General features: G+C 55.3%; 2 protein-coding genes across 2 annotated transcripts in view; both read right to left on the bottom strand.

Annotated features, from left to right (window-relative positions):
• Positions 1-3342, bottom strand: part of SACM1L (SAC1 like phosphatidylinositide phosphatase) — a gene marked incomplete at both ends in the record, with an annotated part of 37509 nt that extends 34167 nt beyond the window's left edge. The window contains one exon of the mRNA XM_080715773.1: positions 3311-3342. Coding sequence (XP_080571899.1) covers positions 3311-3342 — 32 coding nt within the window. The remainder of the gene's footprint in view (positions 1-3310) is intronic.
• Positions 3343-12637: 9295 nt separating this feature from the next.
• The window catches only part of LIMD1 (LIM domain containing 1), a gene marked incomplete at both ends in the record, with an annotated part of 31007 nt that continues 16249 nt past the window's right edge, over positions 12638-27395 (bottom strand). The window contains 6 exons of the mRNA XM_080715979.1: positions 12638-12775; positions 13994-14062; positions 14468-14519; positions 15008-15138; positions 17004-17066; positions 18170-18237. Of these exons, the coding sequence (XP_080572105.1) occupies positions 12638-12775; positions 13994-14062; positions 14468-14519; positions 15008-15138; positions 17004-17066; positions 18170-18237 (521 nt within the window). The remainder of the gene's footprint in view (positions 12776-13993; positions 14063-14467; positions 14520-15007; positions 15139-17003; positions 17067-18169; positions 18238-27395) is intronic.

Genomic DNA, 27395 nt, shown 5'->3' with positions numbered 1-27395 from the left:
AGTGACTGTTTTCTAGGGCTGGCGTGTCCGAGGACCAGGGGGCACCTGCTGAGAGGTCAAGTGCGGAGTGCAGCGCAATGGGGCGACCCCTGGACTCTGGACCAGCTGTGTTCCAAGGCCAGTTCCGCCCCAGCGCGGCTGTGAGGCCACTGGGACCAAAGGCAATGATGTGACTGTCTTCAAGGTGCCAAGAGATAACACCGCGAAGAAAATGACTTAAGTTTTTCCTTCTTCAAAAGAAGGTGTTCCCAGCTGGGCATGGTGGCGCACGCTTGTAATCCCAGTACTTGGGAGGCCGAGACAGGAGGATCTCTGGTTCGCGGCCAACCTCAGTTATTTAGTGAGGCCCTTCACAACTTAGTGAGACCCTGTTTCCAAATGAAGAATAAAAAGTAGGGCTGGGGGTGTAAATTGGAGGTAGAATGCCCCTGGGTTCCATCCCCAGTACTATTTAAAAAAAAAAACAACAACAGGTTCCCAATTACCCCCCATGTCTCTTTGCAGGGCGGCGGTGGTGTAACTTGGGGAGTTCTTCTCACCCACTCGAGGGCTTCACTGAGGACTAGAGAAGAACTGGGCCGGAAAGTTCCTCAGGCCTCCGTGATCCTGGCGACTGCTGGAGAAGCAAAGCTACATGCTGACGACATCATTTCCAGGTGGCAAATGAGCCGCTCCAGCAGCTCCAGCGTCCAGTCCTCGGTCCCGGAGAGGGTGGACGCCCTGTCAATCAACCCTGCGAATCACGAGGCCTCTTGGCATCTAGTCCCCGCGACAGAATTTTTTCACCTTCAGCTTCTAAGACTCATGAAGGCTCGGCAAAGGGGAAGATGAGGAAACAGTGTCTGGAGTGTTATCTGTGAAGTACGGCGGGGACTTCACGCACAAACTCTTTAAACTGCACAAAAGTCCTGTGAGGTACTAACATTCGTGTTGGTCAGATAAAAACACTGGTTCAGGGAGGTTGAGCCTTGCGCGGACAGCACAGGGAGCAAGTTCAAGATGTGAACCCAAGTCTGTTCCGAGTACAAGCCTCAGCTCTCGCAGCTCACCCGTTAGAAAGTCAGCAGGCAGAGAGGACAGAGAAGATTCAAACAAACCCAGGCCTGGGCCAGAGACAGCGAACCAAGTCTGGCAGAAACGGGGCGGGGTATTTAGAGGAAAAAGGAGCTAAGTGATAAGGAGGGCAGAATACAGATGTCTAGAAAACATGGGCTTAGCCGGGCATGGTGGCACATGCTTGCAATCCCAGCATTCTGGAGGCTGAGATAGGAGGATCACGGTTGGAGGACAGCCTCAGCTACTTGGTGAGGCCTTGTTTCAAAATAAAGAATAAAAAAATAAGGCAGGGGGTGTAGCTCAGAGGTCGAATGCCCCTGGGTTCCATTCCCAGACCTACAAACAAAAGAACAAAACAAAAAGCGTGGGCTTGATCCTATGGGTCGGTAAAACTGACGCTGAAAAGAGAGAATGAAACAGGATGTTTGAAAGATGGACTTCAGCAGGGCTGAGATGAGCGGCAAAAGAGCACTGCATAAGGGAGAAAGACTTGATGTCTCAAGCGCCTTAACATCTGAGTAAGTCCTGCAGCAATAGATTGAATAAAATAATCGGACCATCTCTTTAGAATGGTTGCTTCTTACAACACATTTCCAGGCACTTTTGAAAAATGGCTGGTATGTCCTACCAGTTCTTATGTAGGTCAGCAACCAATTCCACCTCTGAATGCATCCAAAAAAACACCCCCTGGTCAAAGGCCACATTAAAAACTGAACCACAGGGCCCAAGAGAAGGAATAAGAACCGGTTTCCACTCACAAACTCCTAGCTAAAGACAATTCTGCCAAACACCGTTGCATCTTCACATATACAGGCATTTAAAACTTAAGAACTGAGGGAACGACTTTCACATAAACCTCAGATTTCTTCACTTTAACACATTTATACTTCCCGTTTCTCACAAAATTCAATACAAATCAGCACACCAGGTACGTGGCGGATACAGAGGGCGTTGCCATTTGTTTGGAGGTCTAGACTGGTGGAAGCTAGCGCCTCGTCAGCTCAGGAACAATCACCAAAACTCTCAGGTTCTCCATCGTATTCAATCTTTGCGGCAGGACAATTCAGCTGCATCTCGTAACCTGACGCTGGGCTGCACTAAGCCAGGCTCCGTATTGTTAAATACACCTGAGACCCGGTGTAGGATCACATCAAGCCCTTCGGAGCCTATCAGATGGACGACAATAACCTAATTTGCCGGCAAGACACATGCAACACTGGCCCGGCCAGAAACACTTGAGATCAACTCTTTCATGAGCCAAGTGACTGGGCACTTTGCAAAGGGGAAATGGGAGAGAATTTAAAAAACGGCGAAGGTGTGGAGGGAAGTGTTGCAGGGGGTTTGCAAAGAAAATGACAATAATGGGGAGAAGCAAAGGGGATAAAATCGTCACGGACGTTTCTGCCAAATGCAGCCTCCCACCCAATCCTGCACCGAAGCTTCACATGACACCTCCCAGAGGGCCCGCAGGGAGCCTGAGGTTCTGGGAGCCCCAGGGCCCCAGCCGCATTCCTAGGCCTCCTTTCCCGGCAGAGGAAACGCGGTACTTGTGCTAAGTGCCCGGATCCGGTCGCCGTGTACGGAGCGACGTCTCCGGAATCACGTTTGCTTTTGCTGTCAGACACTCCCAGGCGGCGGCCCCAGGCTTCCAAGCAGCCAGGGTAAAGCTAGTTTAAAGCCAGTTGAACGGTAATTCGCAGTCAAGGGACGCAGGAGAGGCGCTGAGCACAGTTCCGAGGGAAATAAATGCGTGCTGCTTATGGGGCCAAAGGCCTTAGGTGACCATTTCACTGCTCTCCCACCGGCCTCTGCGCGCTCCACGTCTCCGCGCTCGGCTCTGCCAGTCACTGCGAGTAACCGGGCGTCCACACTGACACGCAGCCAATACTGCGTAAAACAAACCAAAGCAGACTCTCTTGTACTGGGGATGGAACCCAGGGGCGTTCCACCTCCGACCTGCACCCCAGCCCTTTTCTGGGGCTGGCTAAGTTGCGGAGGCTGGCCTCGAACCTGCGACCCTGAGGTCTGCGAGGCTGAGGTCTCAGCCTCCCCAGCTGGGATCGCAGGCGGCCTCCAGGACCCCAAGGCGCACGGCGGGAACGGTTCTGCACCCGGAGGGCTGGCCACGCCGGCCGCCCCGGGCCGGGAAGGTGTGCGCCGCGCGGCGCTGCCTGGGTCGCAGCCGCCCTCCTCCCGCGCCGCCCCGCACGGCCGCCCCCCAGAGCGCGGAGCGGGCCGCGGCGCCCCGACTCACAGCTTCAGCCGCTCGTAGGCCGCGGCCGCCATCCTGCACCGCCGCCGCTTCCTCTCCGCGCCGCCGCCCCGCCTCCCGCCCCGGGTCACCCCGCACCGCCGCGCCGCCTCACCCCACCGCCGCCACGCCCCGCGGGAGTGGACGCGAGCGGACGGGGGGCGGCGCGGGACAAACTAGTGCGGGGCGGCGGCCGCGAGCCACGCCCCCGCCGCCGCGGATTGGAGCGCGCCGCGGCTCCCGTGACGTATAGGCTGCTGATAGGTGGGATGCGCGCTGGGGTGGGCGGGGCCCGGGCCCGGACGGCGCGCCGACGCCACGACGCTGGGCTCCGGGCCGGGATGGAGAGCTGCGGCCAGGAAGCCTTTGAGACTGCGTCGGCGGTGATGAGCCGCGCGGTGCACCCCTCGTCAGCGCGGGCCAGTGGCGCAATGGATAACGCGTCTGACTACGGATCAGAAGATTCTAGGTTCGACTCCTGGCTGGCTCGAGCGTACCTTTTGCTCGCCCCTTTCGGTGTTGCCGGGCCTCCGTGTGAAGGACTCGGGCTGGTGCGAAGGGCAGAGGAGACTTCTAAGGGGGCAGTGGGGAGCCGGAGCCGCCGGCCTCCCGCGCCTTCCCGCGGGCCGGGAGCCAGCAAGGACACCGCGGCAGCCCTCCCCGCCCGCCCTGCTACTGAGGTTTTGTTCCCCGCTTCGTTTTTTTAATTTGTTTTTTATTTTAAGCCGGGCGTGGTGGCGCACGCTAGTAATCCCCGCGCTTGGGAGGCTGAGACAGGAGGATCGCACGGGTTCGAAGCTAGCCTCGGCAACTTAGTGAGGCTTTCGGCAACTTAAGAGAGACCCTGTTTCCAAATAAAATAATAAAAAAAGAAAAGATCTGGGAATATGGCCCGGAGGTAGAAAGCCTCTGGGTTCCACCCCTTGTACCACCACCAAAAAAAAAGAATAATTTATTTTTTATTTTGCAGTACTGGGGGCAGTGGACCCAGGGGCCTTCTATCTCCGAGCTACACCCCTGCCCTGTGTTTATTCCTTATTTTTAAACAGTCTCAATTGCAAAGGGTTAGGCTAAGGCTGGCTGCAAACCTGGAACCTCCGGCCTCAGCCTCCCAAGTACTGGGATTACAAGTGCGCGCCACCACGCCCAGCTCTTCCACACTTTAATAGGGCCATACCTACACATGCCATTTTTTCTAGACTTTGCCGGTTCTGGGGGTGGAGCCCAAGGGCATTCTACCTCCGAGCTACACCCCCAGCCCTATTTTTTATTCTTTATTTTGAAACAGGGTCTAAGTTGCAGAGGGCCTAAGTAGCTGTCTGGCAACCGGTCCTCTGGGTCTCAGCCTCCCAAATGCTAGGATTACAAGTGTGCACCACCACGCCTGGCTCAGTTTAACATATTTTATTTTATTTACTTATTTATTTATTTTTTGGTGGTACTGGGGGTGGAGGCTTTCTACCTCTGGGCTACACTCCTTTTATTTGGAAACAGGGTCTCACTAAGTTGCTGAGAGCCTCACCAAGTAGCTGAGGCTGGCTTCGAACCTGTGCGATCCTCCTGTCTCAGCCTCCCAAGCGCAGGGATTACAAGCGTGTGCCACCACGCCCGGCTCAGTTTAACATATTTTAAAAAGTAATAGCATGCCGTACTCTTTCTATATCTTATGATTCCTAGATGTGGAATGGGCAGGTAGACATTTTTAAGATTTTTGGTTCATATTTTTAAAATGCCTTCTGGGTAGAAGCCGGGAGTGGTGACGCACGCTTGTAATCCCAGCATTCAGGAGGCTGAGAGAAGAGGGTCACAGTTTGTGGCCAGCCTCAGCTACTTAGTGAGGCCCTTTGCAGCTCAGTGAGACCCTGTTTCAAAATAAAGAATAAAAAATGGGCTGGGGTGTAGTGCGGAGGTAGAACGCCCCTGGGTTCCATCCCCAGTAACAAAACAACAACAAAAGCCTTCTGGGGACATTAGCCAGCGCATACTTGCCTGCACGCTGAGCAATACCATCTTATTTTTGTGAATGTGAATTAGATATTTATATACAAGTTTATAATTCCTTTGCACTTTATAACTGAAAAATGGAACCTCCTTTACATTCCTCCCCCCCTTTGGTAATGAGGATCAAACCCAGACCAGTCTACTACTGAGCTATACCCCCAGACCTCTTTACATTTTTTTTTTTTTTTTTTTTTGGTGGTACTGGGGTTCCTGGAAGCCCTTCTACCTCTGGGCTACACTCCCAGACCTATTTTTACATTTTTATTTGGAAACAGGGTCTCCTAAGCCAGCGTGCGCGGCTGGCTTCGAACCTGCGCGATCCTCCTGTCTCTGCCTCCCAAGCGCGGGGATTACAAGAGTGCGCCACCACGCCCGGCTTTTACATTTATTTTTTTGATTTTTATTTTCTCTTTGATATATTTAACCTTTATTTTGAAACGTTGACTTTTTTTTTTTTTTTTTTGGTGGTACTGGCATGTGGAACCCAGAGGCTTTCTACCTCTGGTCTATACTCCCAGACCCAGACCTATTTTATATTTTATTTGGAAACAGGGTCTCTCTAAATTGCCAAGAGCCTCACTAAGTAGCTGAGGCTGACTTCGAACCTGCGCAATCCTTCTGTCTCCGCCTCCCAAGCGCGGGGATTACAAGCGTGCGCCACCACGCCTGGAGAAACATTGACTTTTTACTATGCTAAGGATATTAACCAGCCGGGCGAGGTGACTCGCACCTGCAATCCCAGTTCTTGGGAGGCTGACAGGACCAGGTTTGAGGCCGGCCTTTGCAACAAGGCCCTTAGCAACTTAGCAAAGCCCTATTTCAAGATAAAAAACAAAATAGGGCTGGGGGTATAGCTCAGAGAATAAAATGTCTCTGGGCTCAGTCCCCGGTATCAGAAAGAAAAGAAAAGAAAAAGGGTTTTAGTTATTTGGCTCTCAAACACATCACAGTTTTTTTTTTTGTTTTTTTTGCCAGCTTCTCATTTTCTTCTTTATATTCTAACACAGTAAGTTTTACTTTTACATAATTAAATTTACTAATACTTTATTTTAGTGTCTTTTATCACATGTCCCTTTTAAAAATTGATTTCTTTTTTCTATTTAATCCATTCTAATTTACTTTGTTGATCATCCTAGCATGAAGATCAGTGAAATCTGAAAGCTCGTCAGGCAGACCATAGGCGGTGGCCGCACCTACCATCTAGCTCAGCACTCTGGAGGCTGAGACAGAAGGCTCGCAGGTTAAAGGCCAGCGTGCGGTAAAGTAGACCTTGCTTCAAAATAAAAAATAAGGCTGGGGGTGTGGCTCAGAGACAGATGCCCCAGGTTCAATTTCCAAATAAGTACAAATAAATAAGTAAATAAAATATAAAAAATAAAATAGGGCAGTTTTATGCCCTATGGTTGTAGTATTATGCCCCTGGGTTACACACACGCGCGTGCACACACACACACGGAGTACTACAAACAACATATATGTAAGTGTGTCACACTGAGCAGCTATGCCAAGCACTGCCTACGCCTCTTCTTGGAGGGAGGTGGACGTGTGACTCGCAGCAGTGTCCGGGTGTGAGGTCTGGACGGGACCTTTGGCTTCTTTTTCTCTAAGGTGCGACCTCCTGTGCTTCTCACACCAGATTCCAGGCATGTTTGTGTGCAGTGCGTTTCTGTTTCAAGCCAGCGCACGTGCAAACCTTAATTTTAGCAGTGCATGAAGAAAAGGCCCCTAGTATCCCAGTGATCCTTTCCTTGCTGTCCAAAGGGGAGTCCGCTGGCGTCTCGATAGTGCCTCCAAAGGCGCCCATGTCCTGGTCCCCAGAACCCGTGAGCCTCTTAGCAGGAGGCAAAGGAGCTTTTAGCTAAGGCTCATGAGACAGGGAAGATTATTTTGGATTATCTGGGTAAACCCGATGCGGTCACAAAGGTCACCATCAGGAGGCGGCACAGGTCAAAGGCCGTGTGGGGAGTGACCCCGCAATGAGCCTGTGGCCCCCAGAAGCTGGACACGGAGGAGGAATGGGTTTTCCCTGGCACCTCTGGGACCGTGGATCAGCCGCAGGGCCCATTTCTCCAAATCTTAAACTTGTGTTGTTTAAAGCCATTGAGGTGCGGGCCTGTAATCCCAGGGCTAGGAAGGCTGAGACGGGAGGATCAGGGTTTGAGGACAACCTCAGCAAGGACTTAAGACTCTCATCAACCTAGCAAGACCCTGTTTCAAAATAAAAATTGAAAAGTAGGGCTGAGGGTGCAGCCCAGGGATAGAACGCCCCTGGGTTCAATCGCTAACACCCTCCCCAAGGCCAGCCAGGAGCTCCTCAGCGAGGGGCTTCCTGAGCTGCTGACGGCAGCTTTGAGGGGCCAGTACACCAGGACAGCCCTGCCGGCTCCCCAGCAGCCGGGAGGAACCCCATTATATCCCACAGCTTGCTGACTTGCCACACGCTCACTATGAGAGTCAGCTTCTCCTGCGTCTCAACCCATAAAATAAGAATGTAGAGCCAGGTGTGGTGGCGCACGCTTGCAATCCCAGCACTTAGGAGGCTGAGACGGGAGGATCGTGGTTCGCGGCCAGCCTCAGCTACTTAGGCCCTCTGCAACTCAGTGAGACCCTGTTTCAAAATAAAGAATAAAAAATAGGGCTGAGGGTGTAGCTCAGAGGTAGAATGCCCTGGGTTCCATCCCTGGTACTGCAAATAATAAATAATAGAGGGTACTTAGAGTAACATCAGTACCCAGAGAGCACATGAAGCCGGGTTACTGTCCCAGCAGTCTCCACAATGGAACTTCTCCACTGCTACATCCTCAGTGGCCCAAGTGCCTGAGGCTGGCTGTCACCTGCCGAGCTGTCACCTCCCCACCCAGGTGCCAGTGGGGTGCTGGGAGGAGGAGATCCAGCAAGGTACTGGGAAACATGAGCCCAGGACTGTAAAGTCCCAGGCCTCAGCTGCAGCACTGCATTCCTGTGTCCTCGGCACATTGGCAGAGTCACGAGACCTGAAGCCTAACTCCGGGCTCCACCCAACCTCCTAACCACAGGCTCCTGGGGCGCCAAGGCCCCGAGCTAAAGGCCATTCACCTCCGGGACTCCTGGCTCATGACGCAGGAGAGAAGCAGTCGCGTACACCTGACAGGGAAGAAGAAAGCGAGCACGGTGGCCGGCTGATGGACGCAGCGGGGCTCAGGGCCAGGGGAGGGGCCGCTGCACCTTGGCTACGGTAGGCTTTGTGAGTGCCGCCAACCGCCTTCAGGCCGCTCTCCAAGGACACAGTGCGGTGGATGGTGCTGGAGGGCAGTCTCCCTCTGCAATGCCCAGGCAGGCCCAGTGCCCACCCTAAAAGACAAGGGCTCCCTAAGCATGGCCCCTCCCGACCCAGCTACTGTGCAGAGCCGCTCTGTGGGCCAGGGACCATAAATACTGCTACTGCCAGGGACAGGCTGTCCTTTGCCCCTGACCCAGGAAAACCTTTACTTCTGCCAGCATCTGTGAAACCACAGCAGACTAATTTATTAGATTCGAACTAGGGCAAAATCTAAGACCCTTCGCGGGTTTGAATTCATGTGATACTTTTAAGAATGCAGCACTTGGGCTGGGCGTGGTGGCGCACACTTGTCATCCCAGCATTTGGGAGGCTGGGACAGGAGGACTGCGGTTTACAGACAGCCTCAACTCTTAGTGAGGCCCTTTGCAATTCAGTGAGACCCTGTTTCAAAATAAAGAATAAAAACAGGGCTGGGGGTGTAGCTCAGAGGTCGAATGCCCCTGGGTTCCATCCCCAGACCACAAATAACTAAATAAGATTCCAGCACTCTAACCTGGGTCTCGTGGCATATATCTAAAATCTCACCCAGTACCTCGGAGGCTGAGAGGATTGCAGGTTTGAGGCCAGCCTCAGCAACTTAGCAAGATCTTCCTTCAAAATAAAAAAAAATAAAATAGGCATGGGATATAGCTGGGAGGTAGAATACCACTGGGTTCAATCCCTGGTACCAAATTAAAAAAAAAAAAAAGTATCTAGCACTCTAAAATAAGACAAAACCCTGAGACAGGAGGATGGCAGGTGAGGCCAGCCTCAGCAATGTAGCAAGACCCTCAGTAACTTAGTGAGTCTCTGTTTCAAAATAGACAGTCAGGCGTGGTGGCGCACACTTGTAGTCCCAGTACTTAGGAGGCTGAGACAGGATCTCAGTTCGCAGACAGCTAGAGCTACTTGGTGAGGCCCTCCACAACTCAGTGAGACTGTTTCAAAATAAAGAATAAATAATAGGGCTAGGGGTGTAGTTCAGAGGTAATATGCCCCTGGGTTCCATCCCCAGTAACCCTCCAAAAAAAAGGAAAAGCCAGGTAGAGGAAGTACTGTCTGATTACTCCACACACAGAAGACACAGTGCACAGTTACGTCAAAGAGCACTTTAATAGCCTAAAATCGATGCAGCTTTATTGGCACAAGACTTCAATAATTTCATAGTTAGTGGAGACACACTGGAAAGCGATTCCCTGCACAGTCACTTTCCACACTACGAAGGCTTCCCACGTCTGCCCGCGGTCTCCTAACAGAAGATGGCTAGTTCATTTTACTTGTGTGTTTTTTTCCTGTTACTTTAAAAAATCACCTCAGAAACTAACTGGAAAATTAAGGCTGGTTCTTGACAAACGAAAAGTACAAAAATAATTTTGGTTTCCTGGCAGGCACGAGGTTTTGTTTTGTTTTGGTGCTGGGGATTGAACTCAGAGGCATTCTACCTCTGGGCACTTTTTACATTTTGAGACAAAGCTGGGCGTGGTGGCGCCCGTGCTTGGGAGGCCGAGACGGGAGGATCCAGGTTCTTGGCCAACCTCAGCTACTTAGTGAGGCTCTGTTTCAAAAATAAAGAATAAAATAGGGCTGGGGGTGTAGCTCAGAGGTAGAATGCCCTGGGTTCAAACCTCAGTGCCACAAAAAAAAATTTTTTTGAGACGAAGTCTCCGTAAGTTACTGAAAGCCCTGCTCATTTGCTGAGGCCAGCTCTAACCTGTGATGCTCCTGTCCAGCCTCCAGGGACTGCGACTGCAGGTGTGCGCCACCACGCCTGGCTCGGAGTCTGGAGGAGAGCACCAGGCGGCTGCAGCGCTGGCCGTGATTGGCACGCGGACACACCCCTTAGGGGGTTGCAAAGACCACATTCCAGAGAACCGCCTCAAGCCCCAAGGACCCCGCTGTGACTGAAGCCCTGGAGCCCATGAGAGGCTCTGGGATGCGGGGATGCGCTCGGGCATCCTGGTGACTCCGGCAGGGACCCAGGGCTCTCCTGTGTGCCAGAGCAGCAAACTACAGGGACACGGAGTGGGAGACTCCGCCTAGACCACCCTGACAGAGCTCAAAAGACCCCAGCTCTACACACACACACACACACACACACACACACACACACACACACACACACAGTTTATAAACACCTCAAGGGCACAGTGAGGCCGGGAAGTGTAGAGGCCGGCCTGGGAGCCTGGGGTCAGGCGGAGCCTCCTCGCTTTACCTAAAGTCTGAGCAAAAGCTGCCCAGGAAACTTGAAAAGGCTATCTGCTCAAACTCTCAAAACTTATTTGTCCTGGCCTTGAGTCCTTGTGCCATAAATACAAGCCCAGTAGAGCCCTGTTTGGCTAATCACTTACAGGACATATTAAGTACCAGCCAGGTGGGCCTCCTGTGAGGATTCTGTGCGAGGGCCCGCGACCCCTCGCCAGGCCACCTGGAAATAAAGGCCTTTGTTGTTTGTTTTCAACACTAGAAGACACATTCACAAGCTCAGCTCAATCAGCTCCATCAAGGCCACTTAAGTTTTTCATTTCAAAAGTTAATCAAAGAGTGTTAAACTAATTACTTGATTCTCAAATAAATCCCTGCCACTTCTGACAGTGATGCCCACGTGTGACTATGTTCTCCGTTTTCTCGGCTCCGCTCGGCTGGGAAGCGGCAGAGGCGTGTGGGCAAGGCTGCAGGGCCAGGGTGGCCGCGCTGGCTGCCTGGACGCAGCCTTGCGGAACCAACCTGCCTGGCTCGTCGGCAAGCGGGGCTGGGGAAAGCTCGCGCTCCCACACGAGGGGACCGCTGCCCTCTCCCCTTCCCCAGCGCCCGTCCCCTGGCTCTGGGCGGGGAGGGAGAGCAGGTGGGTGCCCAGGGCTGCCAGGCCAGGGACGACGGTCTTCTGTGGGGTTGTTGGGTTTGCGGTGGTGGAGCCTGAGCCAGGGCCCTGCACGTGTGAGGCTTGAGCTCCACCAAACAACTTAACTCTCTCAACTGTTCGGCAGTGTCTACCATTTGGGATGCCCAGGGGCCTGGGGTGCTGGCCTCAGCCCTGCCAACGCCTGCGGGGCCGTGGTGCCATCAGACCGGCCCGCGCCTCATCAGACCGGCATGGCCTCCAGCTGGCGATTCCTCACACACCGAAGGCTGCCGTGTCCAAGCTCCATCAGTGAGGTATTTGTTGTGTGTGAAAAGCTGAAAGTGGACAGATTTTAAAAAGCAGACCAAAGCAGTGTACCTTGTACTGGTTGCTCAAACCAACACCTGGGCCAGGCCGTGGCGGAGAGGCCGGAGCTGGCTTAGAGATCACACACACAACACTCGTGCTCGCTGGGGCTCCCTGTACACAGGTGGGCCTTCCAAAGGCCCCTTGCCAAGCAGCTGCAACAGCCCCAGGGCGGCCCGCCGCAGGCCTGGGGTCCGCCCTGCAGGCACAGCTCCGAGCCAGCACAGAGAAATGTGGCGCAAGCCCGGAGAAGAGGCCTGGCGCCAGCACCAAGACCTTGCCCAGGGTGCGCTTGCCGGTGGCAACCCGCAGGGGCCCGGCTGCCTGGGGCGCAGGCTAGGCGGATGCAGGAGGCTGTCTGGTGCGAGGCGAAGCCAGCCTCGGCAAGCCCCTCCTGGGGTGCAAAGCTCGCGCCCAGGGCCCTTCTGGCCGCGATGCAACTGCAATTGAAGTGTGTAGCCATTCGCAGGCTAAAGGCATGCTGGGAGGAAGCCCTGCCGGCCCGGGTGCAGGGCTGAGGGCCGTCTCGGCAGGGGGCTGGGATGTCTTGCAGCTGGGCCGGCTCTCCAGGAGGCGCTGTGAGGTCAGATCCATGTGAACCTCTCCCCTGAAGTGGGAGCTGCTGGGGCCCAGGCCAGCTCGAGCCGGAGGTCTTCCTGAGCTCTGGGGTGGGGGCAGGCGCTTGGAAAATCACGTGGCGGACAGGCGCTGCGCCTCCGGCAGGCAGTGGGGCCGGGGCCTGCCGCTCCCCACCTGGCCCACCCTGGAGGCGGCTAGGCGCCCCCCGGCCTCAAGCCCACCCCACGGGAGGCCGCAGGGCCGCGGGCTAGAAGTGGAGCTGCGGGCGGGCTGGGGCCGAGGGGCCCTTCTCCAGCCGCTGGACGTGGCAGGAGTGACAGAAGAGGTGGTCCTCCAGCGGGTAGCAGCGGTGGCCGTCCTCGTCACTCAGCTCCAGGCCGCAGTCCTGGGGGCGAGAATCCAAACGCTGCGAGGCACGCTCGCGCCACGCACCAGCCAGGGAAAGCCCGGGGCACCCGCACGCCACCGGCTGCCCGCCTGGGGCTCAGGAGACAGGCTGCGTGACGTGGCCGGCGCGCTGCCAGGGCGCACGCCAGACTCCCGGGATTAGAAACACGGCGGGGGAAGACCTGTGGATAACTTTATACCAACTGCACGTTGGAATGGTAATGTCTTGGGTTGAATAACTAAACCCACTAAGTGTTTTCTTTCTTCTTCTTTTTGGTTATTTCTGGTACGGGGATTAAACCCAGGAACATCCTACCTTCAGGATACACACTCAGTCCTTATTTTTTGGAAACGGTCTCACTAGGTTGCAGAGAGGCCTGCGAAGCTGCTGAGGCTGGCCTCGAACCTGCGATTCTCCTGTTTCAGCCTCCCAGTACTGGGATCATAGGCGTCCACTACCATGCACAGCCCACCAGCTTCTTCTTCCTTTTTTTTGTTTTTTTTTTTGCGGGTCTGGGGATGGGGCATTCTACCTCTGAGCTATACCCCCTGCCCTATTTCTTTATTCTTTATTTTGAAACAGGGCCTCACTGAGTTGCAGAGGGTGTCACTAAGTTGTGGAGGGCCTCACTAAATAGCTGAGGCTGTCTGCGAACCATGATCTTCTAGTCTTAGCCTCCCGAATGTGTGCCCACCACGCCCAGCTTTCCACCAGCTTCTTTTAACATTTTAAATGTGGCTAGTAGGAAATAGCAAGTGATCCTGGAGCGATGCTGGGTAACGGGCACTATACCGCTGCCTGACCGTGCGTGCGGAGCGCCCCTCGCCCCAGGCAGCTGGGGTGAGATCTATTTCTTCAGGTCAAACTCCCTGTCCCCAGCCCCAACAAGGTCACAAAATGAACCCAATCCCTCTCGTGGGGGGCCCACTCCCACGGCTGAGGTCCCGTGGACACCCTTCCCAGGGACGGTGAGGGAGTCGCCCTCAACCTGAGATGTGACAGGACTCAGGGGCCCTGCCTCCCTTCACCCCGCAGCTGGCGGGCCTGTGTCTGAGAGGCTCCTCCATGATCTCTGGGACTCAGCTCAGACAGGAGACCCCGGTGGCAGGGCCGGCGTCAGGGCGGGGGAATCTGTTGCCCAGGCTGCGTGGCAGCCTGACCCGAGGAGCCCGACAGCCACACTCCACGCCGCCCTGCCGCCGGGGGAGGGCCCACCTCGCAGTGGTAACACTCCACGTGGTAGTCTCTGTCCATGGACACGACGCGGATGGTCTCGTCTGAGCCCTGGAAGGAGGAAAGGTAAGACACGTGGCCACGGGTGCCACAGACACGGCAGGAAGGGCGGGCTCCGGTGGCGAGCCGGCGCCTGCGACGGTCATGAGTGACAGCGGGACAGACTGGGCCGAGGGCAGAGGCAGGGAGGGGCAGGCCCCCTTCCAGAACGGAGTCGACACTGCAACCACGCTGCAGGGACCGTGGCTGGCCAAAGGAAGGAAAGACGGGAGTCGCTGCTGGGTCAGGTGAGCGCGACCTGGCCCTAAGGACACCCGGGTGCGAGAAGGGCGCGGGGCTGGGAAGGGGATGCAGTATCTATCCCGGAGCTGGGGTTTAGGGTGACACAGAAGCCTGGGAGCAGCCCCAGGGGCATGCGCGTCAGAAGCCCCGAGCAGCAGGTCCAGAGCGCCTTACCTCGGGGGGAAGGATGGGGAGCCCGCAGGCTGCGCACTTGGGGGCCAGCACCCTGGGGAGGAGAGAGGCAGAGACTATGCCGCGCTGTTCCTGGGAGGCAGGGCCCAGGACGAGAGCTGCGCTGGGGCCTGCACAGAGGCTGGCCTCAAACCTGCGATCCTCCTGTCTCAGCCTCCCAAGTCCTGGGATTACTAGCGTGCACCACCACACACAGCTCCTATTTTATCACTGAAACAGGGTCTCAATAAGTTGCTGAAGGTCCTGCTAAATTGCTGGGCTGGCCTTGAACCATACCGGGCCTAACGAGACCTTCTCAGCAGTTTCTCTCTCCTTACACGGCTTAGTCCTGGGGCCCACACTGCACCTCAGAGCCATTCTGCCTGAGCTGATGGGATGAGAGGCAAAACAGCTGCCCTCACGCTGCAGCCATCCGCCCTCAGCTCGCTGCAGCCATCCGCCCTCAGCCCGCTGCAGCCATCCGCCCTCAGCTCGCTGGCACCAGCGAGGCGCACGCGCGGCTCCGCACTCCGTCCGCCTTACTTGTGGTAATCGCGGACGCAGTAGATCTTGTTCTCCGAGTCCACAGTGAAGGGCACGCCGTCCAAACACTCGTTACAGACGACGCAGCGGAAACAGCCAGGGTGGTAGGACTTCCCCAGGGCCTGCAGGATCTGGGGACAGGAGGACAGCCAAGACCCAGCAGGGTCAGAGGGCAGGAGCGGGCAGCGGAAGAGCCAGCCGCTCACAGGGTGCCGTCCAGAAGGACGGGACAGGCGCCCTGGAGTTCCACCCGGACCCAGAGAGGGCGGGGCGCAGGCTGGTCCTGAGCCTTGGGCACAGCAGGGATAAGTTGGATACTTTAGTAAGACGGTGCCGACGCATGCTAAAGTCTACACCAAGTGAGTCTGGGTTTTTCTCTAAATCAAGTGGAGAACATCTTCCCTGGCTCGATGAGAGATTCATCTGTCCAGTGTCCGTGCCACCAGGCAGCACCACCACCGCTGCTTGGTGGCACCACGCACAGGCGTCTGCGGAGAATGAGCAGGTCGCCCACGCCAGGCGGCGGGAGCCACGGAGGTGGAGCGCTCAGCCAGCCCGCGGCGAGACCTCGAGAGGTGCTGTGTGCCGGCTCCTACTGGGAGTCAGGGGATAACACACCGCACACTCCAGAGGGGAGGCCCTGGAGCTGCCGGCTGGCCTCCAGAAACTCAGCCTCCCAGCTTCCCCGGCCCTCCCTGGCCCTCCTGCCCCGCGGCCGCTCTCCAGCTGCCAGAGAGGAGCAACCACGGGGCTTCCAAAGTCCACTTGGCAGTGCGAGCCTCGGAACACGTTTCTTCCCAGTCTAATGCTATTTTGACAGAAAGAGCCTTAAAATGACTCAACCCACACCAGGCCCAGAGCAAGGCTGATAAAAGGCACTCTGTCCCGGCTAGCGGCGATAATTCCAGCATGTGGGGCCGCGTCCTGTCCTAGGACATTCCCGTCTCTTAACCAAGGGGGATACAGACAGACAAGTTGTCTAAAAAGTTGGACAGTCAGGCAGTCAGGGTTCTGCTATAGAACAAGGGTGGTGACAAGAAATCTCTCTGTGTGTTATTAAGATTCTTGGCACCCAAGCATGGTGGCACTTGTAATCCCAGCATTCCGGAGGCTGAGACAGGAGGATCACGGTTCGCGGACAGCCTCAGCTACTTAGTGAGGTCCTTTGTAACTCAGTGAGACTCTGTTTCAAAATAAAGAATAAAAAATAGGGCTGGGGGTGTAGCTCAGAGGTAGAATGCCCCTGGGTTCCATCCCCAGACCCGCAAAAAAAAAAAAAAAAAAAAAAAAAAAGATATTTAGGGGGGCACCAGAGGCTGAACCAAGGGGCATTCTACCTCCGAGCTACCCCCCAGCTCTATTTTTGAAACCAAGTCTTGCTAAATTGCTGAGTCTCACCAAGCTGCTAGCGCCGCCGTCTCAGCCCCCAAGTCCTGGGACTGCAGGTGTGCGCCACCACCCCTGGCAAAAGGGAGTTTTAAAGGCAGGTTCCCAGCGGTGACCGGCCTGCTCCAGGAGACGTTGTCCTTACGGAGAGAAGGCCTCCGAGGCCAGGGCAGACTGGGAGCCAGCCAGCCGCTGAGCAGGAGCGGCACGTAAGGAACGTGGGCCTTAGTCCAGGCCCCAAGCCCGCCTTGGCAACGACCTGGGCGGGGTGGACCTTGGGGGACGAGCAAGCGTGTGGCTGGCTTTCTGGTCTGGCTGAAAGGCCGCACCTGGCCTCTCCCCTGACAGACATGCTCAAGGGCCGGGGAAGGCAGAGGGCGGCCAGGGCGCCGCAAATGGCCCGGCGGGGACAGAAGGTCGGACCGCGGCACCATACAGCTGGGAAGAACGCTTACAGTGAACACAGCAAAAGCCCAGCCCACCTGGGCTCATCCAGAGAAGCAGGCTGCGCTCCTCGGGCCTCTTCTACTAAACAGCCGTATCCCTGCCCGCGCCTGTCCCCACTGTGCTGCCCGAGGGCCCCTCCCCACGAGGCACTGACCCCACTCACCATGTCCATGATCAGATGCCCACAGAGGAAACACCTGTCGGCCGACTGCTGGAAGCCAGAGTACTACGGAGCAAGGCAGAGGTGTGAGGGCATCTGCCACCAACCCAGGACATGGCGGCCGTGCACTGAGCCACAGGCTGTCCCTGGCCACAGAGCATTACGGATGCTCGCAGTGCCCAGCCCAAGCGCAGGATGCCCACCACAGCTTGGGTATGGGGCTGCACAGACAGGCTGGAGTCCCTGCAGCAGTGGTTCCCAAAGAGGAGCGCCCGGCTCCACCCGGGCACTCGTGAGGCGGAGCGCCTCGGCCACGCCAGACCCAACTGCACACTCGGGGCGGGGCCTCCGGGGCTCCGTCCTGCAAGGTGCGTGTCACTCTATCCCTCAGATGGAGGGAGGCAGAGCCGAGCTGCGCAACCTCCTCAGGGTCCTCCTCACGCGCACAGTAGTGGTAAAGACAGGACTGCAATGCAAACCCAAACTTGGGAGGCTGGGACCTCCCAAGTTTATAAAAAATAAAACAGGAGCCGGGCGTGGTGGCACACACTTGTAATCCTAGCATTTGGGAGGCTGAGACCAGAGGATCACGGTTCACAGACAGCCTCAGCTACTTAGTGAGGCCCTCCGCAACTTAGTGAGACCCTGTCTCAAAATAAAGAATAAAAAATAGGGCAGGGGTGTAGTTTGGAGGTCAAATGCCCCTGGGTTCCATCCCCAGACCCGCAAAATAAATAAATAAATAAATAAATAAATAAATAAATAAATAAATAAATGTAAAACAGTAGCTGGGTGTGGTGGCTCATGTTTACAATCCTAGTACTTGGGAGGCTCACACAAGAGGACTGCAGGTTCGAGGATAGCCTTAGCAATTTTAGTGAGGCTCTCAGCAACTTAGGGAGACCCTGTTTCCAAATAAGAAATAAAATTGGTCTGGAGGTGCAGCTCAGAGGTAAAATGCCTCTAGGTTCAATTTCCAGTGCCACGAAAAAATACCAAAAAAAAAAAAAAAAAAAGGAATGGAAATGTAGCTCAAAGGTTGAATATCCCTAGGTTCAATCTCTGGTACCACATACACACAAAATAAAATAAATAAATTCCAATTCAAGTGTGAGCCGGCGTGGCGGCACAGGCTGTGGGGGAGGGAAGGCAGTGGGTGACAGACTCACCAGGAAGTCCTCCTCACAAAACACTTTGCCACCGACAAAATAGAAGGCTTTTCCTCTCAGCTTCCGGCCTAAGGGGGAAACATAAGGGCGAGGTATGAGGGCGATGTTGGCGTGCAGCTTGACACGTGGGAAGAAGCTGGGCACGGCGGCGCGCGCTGGTAATCACAGTGCTCGGGAGGCCGAGGCCACAGATTAACGAGACTCGCAGCCACTTAGCTAGGCCCTGTTTCAAAACAAAAAATAAAAAATGGGGCTGGGGCTGGAGCTCGGAGGTAGACTGGCCCTGGGATCAATCCCCAGTAACACACACACACACACACACACACACACACACACACAGCCCTTGCATGACATACACTGGATAGCTCTCACCTGGAGACAGGGTAAAATTTATACACTTTGGGAGAAAGGGGACACAAGCAGCCCTATTTCATTTGTTTATTTTGAAACAGGCTCTCACTAAGTAGCTGAGGCTGGCCGCGGAGCCTACAATCCTATCTCAGCCTTCCAAGTACTGGGATTACAAGCATGCACCACCATACCGGCTTACTTTTTAATTTTGAAACAGGGTCTCACTGAGTCACCAAGGCTGGCCTGGAACCTTTGATCCCCCAGTCAGTTTCCCGAGTACTGGGATCATAGGCGTACCCTACCATGCCCGGCTGCTTCATGTATCTGAAGAAAGGCTGGGAACCTTGTGGCACCTGTCAGGGCCCCCCTGCCCCATCCTGTCCTGCCAGACGCACTTGCAGGGAAGCCCACAGAGCCACGCCTTCGGGCCTCACCAGCCCAGGTTTGAGAGAGCAGACAGAGGCCCCAGGAGCAGGCGCGTTAGTACCACGAGCAGGGCGAGGACCAAGAAGGGGCACCCTGGACTCACCGCAGGATGCCGCTCATTTCTCAGACTTTCTTTCATGCGTCATAAAAACAAGACTTGTTTAATTTAATGAATGTGTTCCTCTTTTTGCAGTCCTGAGGACCCAGCGCGGCCTTGCGCGTGCTGGGCAGGTGCTATACCACTGCGCTACATCCCTGGCTGGACAGCTGAATGTTATCACCGTCCTTTCGCCAGTGGGGAGATCGTGGCTGCCTGAAGCCCGTGCTCGGCGGCCTGTGCCACAAGCCGCCCGGTGGCGTGATGCTCGCGAATGCGCACGTGTAGGCACGGTCCAGCTTCTTTCCTACCGGCAAACAGGGAGGGGGATTCCAGCCCCTTCCTCCCCTGGACCCTTCACTTACATAACCACACATCACACTTACATGCATGAACACGTCTATAAACATCCCCGTGAGTCAGGCACGGAGGTGCAAACCTATGGCCTCAGTCCTTGGGAGGCCTTCAGAAACTTAGTGGAGCCGTTACAGAATAAAGAGCAGATGGTGCTGGGTGGAGCTCAGAGGCAGCGCGAGGCACCTGCTGCTTGTGATGACACACCGGGCACAGTCCAACTGGTGACTGGCCGCCAGCTTCCACCTGGGAGAAGGGACACCAAGGGGGAGGACAGGCAGGAAACAGCATGGCCATCCTGAGACGAGGGAGGGGCCGAGCAACCCACCGCCACCACGAGGTGGCGCCAGCCGCAGCCGGCCAGCCTGCTGGCCCACGCGGGGCAGCAGCCAACCACGGTGCGCTTGGGTGGAGTTTTACTGACTCTTCGCCTGGGACAGGGGCACAAAGGCTAAGGAGGTCCACGTTCCCGGCCAAGGCCCCGCCGAGGGGCTGAGGCGAGCCCAGTTCTCCACCGCAGCCGGCGGTCTCAGTCTGTTCTGGAAGGAACACTCTCAGCCTGGGGTATGTCTTAGTCTGTGCTGCTAGGACCCAGTTCCATAAGCCAGGTGGCTTGAACACCAAACATTTCTCAGGGTTCTGGTGGTGGGAAGTCCAAAACCAGGGTGCCACGGGGCCAGGTCCTCGGCATGGGTGTCTTCCTGGTTTGCTAATGGCTGCCTCTTGCTGTGACCTCAGGGGATGCAAAGACAACTGGTGCACGCGTGCGTGTGTGTGTGCGTGTGTATGCATGTGCATGTGTGTGTGTTGCTGGGGGTTGAACCCAGAGGTGTTTGTTCTACCTCCGAGCTACATTCCCAACCCGTTTTACTTTTGAATTTGGAAACAGGGTCTCACTGAAGGCCTCGCTAAATTGCTAAGGCTGGTCTGAAACCTGCGATCCTCGTCTAAGTCTCCTAAGCCCTGGGATTTCAAGGGTGCGCCACCACACCCGGCTTCTCTGTCCCTTCTGAGGGCGCTGATCCCACTCATGAGGGCTCCACCGGGTGGCCTGATCACCCAGGCCCCACCTCCAAACGCCACCTCACTGGTCCTCCATGGGGACCATGACGGATGTCTTGGCGCTCCGCGGCGAGCATCACCTCCTCTATGCCCTCAGGTGGGCAGGCTTCGTGTCTTGCCTCTAATGGCAGCTCAGGCTTAGTGGTGTGCTGGGCACCCAGGAGCCAGCTGGCCAAGGGGCAGCTGATACAGACAGCTGAAGGACCGGTCAGCAGGCGAGCAGGGGAACGTCAGGCTGGTGGTCCTCACGCCCGAGACACTTCCAGACCTCCCGTAGGTGTGGGGCGGGGCTGGGCAACAGGCCAGGCCAGGCCAGGCTTCTAGAGCCAGTGAGTTAAGTCAGGCCTCAAGGTCTCTGAACCAACATCTTGACACAGTTCATCTTGGTCGAACCAAAGTGCTCAAACCTAGACCAATCCTGGATAATTAGCATCCAACATTAAAACACTGGGTGAAACCAGGCGTGGTGGCACACACTTGTAATCCCAGTACTTGGGAGGCTGAGACAGGAGGATCACGGTTCGTGGCCAGCCTCGGCTACTTAGTGAGCCCCTCAGCAACTTAGTGAGACCTTGTTTCAAAATAAAGAATAAAAAATAGGGTTGGGGGTGTAGAACAGAGGTAGAATTCCCCTAAGGTTCCAACTCCAGTACCTCCAAAAAACTGGGGTGAGGTGTGTCAGAGGAACTAGATTAAAAATCTGGTTCAAGCCGGGCATGGCGTGGCGGTGCACACCTGGAATCCCAGGACTTAGGAGGCTGAGACGGGAGGATGGCAGGTTCACAGCCAGCCTCAGCAACATAGCCAGACCCTGTTTCCAGATTAAAAATAAAATAGGGCTGGTGGTGTAGCTCAGAGATAGAACACCCCTGGGTTCGATCCCCAGCGCGCCACACACACACACACACACACACACACACACACACACACACACTACCCCTAGTTTCAGAATCCGCCTGCTTCCAGAAGAGGACCCCTCCAGGAAGCACCAGGTGACACTACACACTCAACACGCATGTAGCCTTCCCTGGGTTTGGGGCACAGACACCACAGGTGCTCTTCACTTTTCTATTAAAACGTAGTTTATAGACGTACAGAGAACCTATTACAAAAAGACACTTCCCATAAAGGCAGTGGATGGATATTTTATATTTGCCTTCAGGGCCCCTTCGGCTGAAAAGAGAAAAACGCACCTGATAAAGCCAGCAGAGATTAAGGACGGAAAGCGCAGGATGAGGTCACCGGGTGGAGGCGGCTAGCCTGACGAGGAGCTGGGCTTTCGGGAGCACTCGCCCGGCCGCGCCACCTCACACCGACCTCGGCTCCATCGCCGCAGACGGCCAGCCCACGGCTGCCACAGTGCGCGGGGTCCCGAAGAGAGGTGAGGGCCGAGCAGCCCTGGCGTAGCTCATCACCCCAGCACCTGGGAGCCGAGACAGGGGCCCGCGGCTCACAGGCAGCCGTGGCTACTCAGGGGGCCTCTGCAACTCAGTGAGACCCTGTTTCAAAATAAAGAATAAAGAATAAAGAATAAAGAATAAAGAATAGGGCTGGGGTGTAGCTTGGGGTAGAATGCCCCTGGGTTGCATCCCCAGTACCGAGAAAAGAGAGAGAGAGAGGAAAGGAGTGAAAACCGCAGGCCTTGGGGTGTGCTCTGCTTGTGCTGTGGGCGTGGACTCACTTCTACGTGAATTTAGATAATGACTTAAATAATGTTAGAAACTCAGTTCCTGGTTTGTTTATTTATTTATTTATTTTATTTATTTATTTTTTTTTGCAGTTCTGGGAATGGAACCCAGGGGCATTCTACCTCCCAGCTACACCAGCCTGATTTTGATTCTTTATTTTGTTTTTTTTTTTTGTTGTTGTTGTTTTTAATGGTACTGGGGGTGGACCCAGAGGCTTTCTACCTCCAGGCTATACCAGACCTATTTTATATTTTATGTGGAAACAGGGTCTCGATAAGTTGCTGAGAGCCTCACTCAGTAGCTGAGGCTCTTTGAAGCTGGGCGATCCTCCTGTCTCAGCCTCATTGATTCTTTATTTTGAAACAGGGTCTCACTAGGCTGTGGAGGGCCCCACTAAGTAGCTGAGGCTGGCTGTGAATGTGCGATCCTCCCAAGCCCTGGGATTACAAGTGTGCGCTACCATGCACAGCTAGCCTAGAGGCATTCTACCTCTGACCTACAACCCTATTTTTTTTTTCTTTTTAATTTTTCTTTATTATTTTTGGGGTACTGGGGATTGAATCCAGGGGCATTCTACTTCCCACCCTATTTTTTTATTCTTTGTTTTGAAACAGGGTCTCACTAAGTTGCCGAGGCTGGCTGCAAACCTGCCATCCTCCGGTCTCAGGCTCCCATGGTTCCCATTTTGAGCAAGTACACATCAAGTACTCAGTGGCCACTCGTGACCTGGGCCTCGAGAAGCAGTGGTGTTGCTGGACAAAGCTCCGCCAGATCCAAAGAGCGAGCTTTTTCCAGAGTAAACTTTTTTCCTTTCCTCCTTTCTCTCTCCTCCCACTCCTTTGCAGTACTGGAGACTGAACCCTGGAGTGCTTTTCCACTGAGCTACATCCTCCACCTTTGTATTTTTTTTATTTTGAGACGAGGTCTTGCTAAGGTGCCCAGGCTGCCCTTAAACTTGCAACCCTCAGCCTCGGCCCAATTAGCTGGGAACACAGGCGTGGACCGCCTGTACCCAGCCCAGAGGAGGTTAACTTTTAAGGGGCACTGCTGATAGCAACGCACCAGAGGAAACCAACCAGACTGGCTCCATCCACACAGATGCCCACCCTGGACTCCCAGGCCCCAAGGTCTCAGCAGGCCTAGGACACAGAGGACGAGAAAAGCAGAAAGCCCACGGGGCTGGGTCCTCTGCCCAGAGAGGAGGCTCAGCCAGCACCCAACCCCTGACCCTCTGGGTCCTTGGCAGGTGCCGAGGCGCAGACAAAGGGGGCTGGGGTGCCACCTGGAGGTGGAATGCCCGGGGTTAACGCTCCAGAACCCCCACTCAAACAAAGTGAGAAACAGCGAGCCCGGCCCGGGCCCCGCTGACCGCGTCTCCCACAACTGCACTCCAGAACAAAGCTCAGGACGAAAGACGCAACATGGAGGACTAGGAGGTGACGACACGCTCTGCACCCCAGGCACCTGGCCTGCGAGATGGAGCGAGGACACTCGCTGTTGCAGCTCTTACACCCTAGTCCTGTGTCCAAAACGCTAAATGGCGACGCGTCAAAAGCCCCAACTGAGCTGCAGGAGATGTAAACTAAAAGGTCTGGCACGGACAACGAACGGGATGGGATTAGGGCAGGCCATGCGGAAAGGCACAAGCAACATGAGCTCAAGATACAGCAGGAAGCGGGCGCCCTGGTGAATGCCAGCGACCCCAGTGCCGGGGAGGCTGAGACAGGAAGGTCACAGGTTCACAGCCAGCCTCGGCCACTTGGCCACACCCTCTGCCCACATTTGCAGGAAGAAAGCTTTGGGTTAAGAAGGATACAAAGCCAGGCGCGGTGGCGCACACTTGTGATCCCAGCATTCGGGAGGCTGAGACCAGAGGATCGCGGTTCACAGACAGCTTCGGCTACTCAGCGAGGCCCTCTGCAACTCAGTGAAACCCTGTTTCAAAATAAAAATTAAAAAAAAAAAAAAAAAAAAAAAAGCCGGGCGTGGTGGCACACGTTGTAATCCCCGCACTTGGGAGGCAGAGACAGGAGGATCGCGCAGGTTCGAAGCCAGCCGCGCTGGCTTAAGAGACCCTGTTTCCAAATAAAAATATAAAATAGGTCTGGGAGTGTAGCCTGGAGGTAGAAGGGCTTCCAGGAACCACCACCAAAAAAAAAAAAAAAAAAAAAAAACCTCTTCCATAACCAGAAAGTTTAGTAACTTACCCCACTGCATTTATTTCTTTACTGCAGTGCTTTTCACTTGTGTCCAATCTTTCTGCCTTTGTAATAATCAATTTGCTTAAGCTGAGAGCAGAAGAGTTCGGGCTATTCTTTTCTACAAATAGCTAAGAACAGGAACCCACGGCTACATCTCACACAGTACAGCTTTGGTGTGGCACCGTAACAAGTACCACATAAATACAAAAAGAAACAGCAGCAAACTAAGCACGGTGGCGCACACCTATAATCCAGTACTTGGGAAATTGAGACAGGAGAATAACAGGTTCAAGGCCAGCCTCAGCAACTTAGTGAGACCTTCAGCAACTGAGACACTGTTTCAAAATAAATAGGGCTGGAGGTGTGGTTGAGAGGGTAGAACACCCCTGGGTTCACCCTCCAGTAGCAAAAAAAAGAAAGACAACGGCTAATTAAGCAACCTCTATTAACAATCAAAATATAACAATAAACAAAGAAACACCTCCTCCTGCTTGGCTAGGTGGAAATGAACCCAGGAGGCAGAACCAGAAAAACAGGGAGTTCCCAGGGAGCCCGAGTCAGGAGCCTGGGCCCCCAGCGCCGGCCAGCCCCGGCCTTGGCACTGCCGCGCTCTCTGCCCCGAGTTCTCTCAGAGCTGGCGGGCTGGACGTGCCAGCTCACACGGTGCCGTCTCCGGCGCTGGCGCCCTCGCTCAGCTGGAAGTTACAGGGCAGCAGTGCGTTAACCGGATAAAGGCAAGTGCCTCTGGCCGCCCGAGGGCACCTGCTCAGGTATGCCCGGCTCCCACAGGTGCCTGGCACACGGCTCCTGCTGCGTTGGCTGGCGGGCAGGCCTGCCGCTGGCCCGAGCGGGACACCACGGCCAAGCCAGCAGAAGGTGCCACACTCGAGGCCAAGGCCTCCCTGCTGGGGACAGGAGGCTCCTGCAAGAGGAGGTGCTGCGCCGCTCCTGCGGCTCGACGGCGGAGGTGCGGCGTGGGCGGGAAGCCCAGGAACAGTGCGGTCAGGCTGTGGATGTGGAAAAGAGAAACAGTCTGACCGTGGCAGGAAGTGACAAGACAGGCCTGGACCACAAAGGCCGTAAGCCAACCGCGGTAACCACCCAGCTCCGCCGCATCTGCTCTCGTCAATCTGAAGCAATGGGAACGCACTGCCGGAATGGAGGGCCATTCCCGAGGCCACGGTGAGCCGGTGGCTCCTGGCAGGTGCCCCTAGCGCCCACCAGCTGACAGCCCACCCTCCCGGGGGCAGGAGACCCACAGGAACGGGACTAGTGCCTGAGAGACTCCAGAGCTCCCTTCCCCTTCCACAAGGACCCAGGGAGAAGACAACCACCTATGAACCAGGAAGCTGGCACCACCATCTTGGACTTGCAGCCTCCAGACCCCTGAGAACCTGAGAACCAAATGTCTGCCGTTCCTAAGCTGCTCAGTCTACGAGGCGTTGGGGTTGGAGCGGCCCCGTAAGGCCGAGGCACTGCCGACAGGCTGTTCTCCCGCAACCACTTCCCCAGCTCCAACGCAACTGCCTGCGGCGAAGAGCAGCCTCGATTTCATTTTTTTCCTCTCCTGGTAAACAGAGCAAATATGAAGCAACACTTGTGGGACCAAGTTCAAAGGTAAATGTTACAGACGATCTGATCTACTCCCGTTCAGACAAACCACAGACACGGCAGAGATTGCATTTAGCTCATCAGCTGATACGGAGACCGAGATGCCGCAGCTGGAAGAACACAAACCCACCCTATGTAGGCCACCAGGGATGCCGAAATAAACTGCTGAGCGCATGGGAACCTGGTCATTGTGCACCAGAGAGTCCTAAATGGATCTGCCTCATCATTCCCTTTTCCAAAAAAAAAAAAAATCAGTGCTTTTTTTTTCTTGTTTGGCGGTACTGGGGATGGAACCCAGGGGCATTCTACCTCCAAGCTACACCCCCAGCTCTATTTTGAAACAAGGTCTCACTAAGTTGCAGAGGGCCTCACTAAGTAGCTGAGGCTGGCCTCCAATCCCTGGGATCACAAGCTGGCGCCACGCCTGGCTGCAAGCTCCTTCTTTACGAGAATGAACAGAAGACACAGGGACAAACCTGCACTCTCTGAGGCGTCTATCTTGATGCCAGCACCTGGGGGTGGCATCGCCCACCTGGAACCTACAGCTCAGAGCGGCAGTCGTCCCCTGCGCCTCCACCAAGCGTCCACACCGCCAGGGACGGGCGTCCCAGCTCCACGGCAAGGAAGCCAGGGGCCGAGCAGAGCCCGTGCCTTGGCATCCACTAAGCACGCACAGCAGGCTTCTCGGCCCGCTGCAAGGCCTCACAGAGGTGAGCATGACCCAGCACAAAGCACCAGGCCAAGTGCGGGACCCCAGGGGGCTGAGGTGCTGGATGAAAACCTGGCCAGAGGCAGGCCAGGCACGGTGGGCTTCACACTGCCAGCAGGACGCCGGCTGGGCCGCACGCCAGCAGGGCCCTTCAGCAGAAGGCGCTGGAATATGGCACCAGGTGCCAAGCCAGGGGCACTCAGGCCTGAGGGCCACAGGACCCTGGGAAGCCACCTCTGCAGGCTTTCAAACAGTACCTGGCCTGCTCCGGGGGTCCCACCTTAGAGCTTATTCTTTTGTACTGGGGATGGAACCGGGCATTCCACCTCTGAGCTACATCCCCAGCCCGATTTTTCTTTTTATTTTGAATCATGGTCTTGCTAAATTACTGAGAGTCTCATTACATTCCTGAGGCTGTCCTCAAACCTGTGATCCTCCCGTCTCAGCCTCCCAAGTACTAGGATTACAGGTGTGTGCCACTACGCCGAGGCTACCGGTTCAGGCTGGGACTGCACTTCGTTGGTTTTAAAGTCTCCGCAGGTAACGCTAAGGAGCTGCCAGGGCTGAGACCCCCCCAAACCAAGCAACAAGAAAGAGCCCTTCATCTGACGTTCTGTGGCTGCTGTCCTGGTCCATTTCAATCAACAGCTGCTAGTGTGTATAGAAATGAAACACCGGTGGGACATTCTCCACAGACGATCCTCGAGGCTCATCTTTGGTAGAGACC

This window comes from Muscardinus avellanarius (genome assembly GCF_963383645.1).
Source record: "Muscardinus avellanarius genome assembly, chromosome: 18".
NCBI lineage: Eukaryota > Metazoa > Chordata > Mammalia > Rodentia > Gliridae > Muscardinus > Muscardinus avellanarius.
This window is presented reverse-complemented; position numbering and strand designations above follow the sequence as displayed.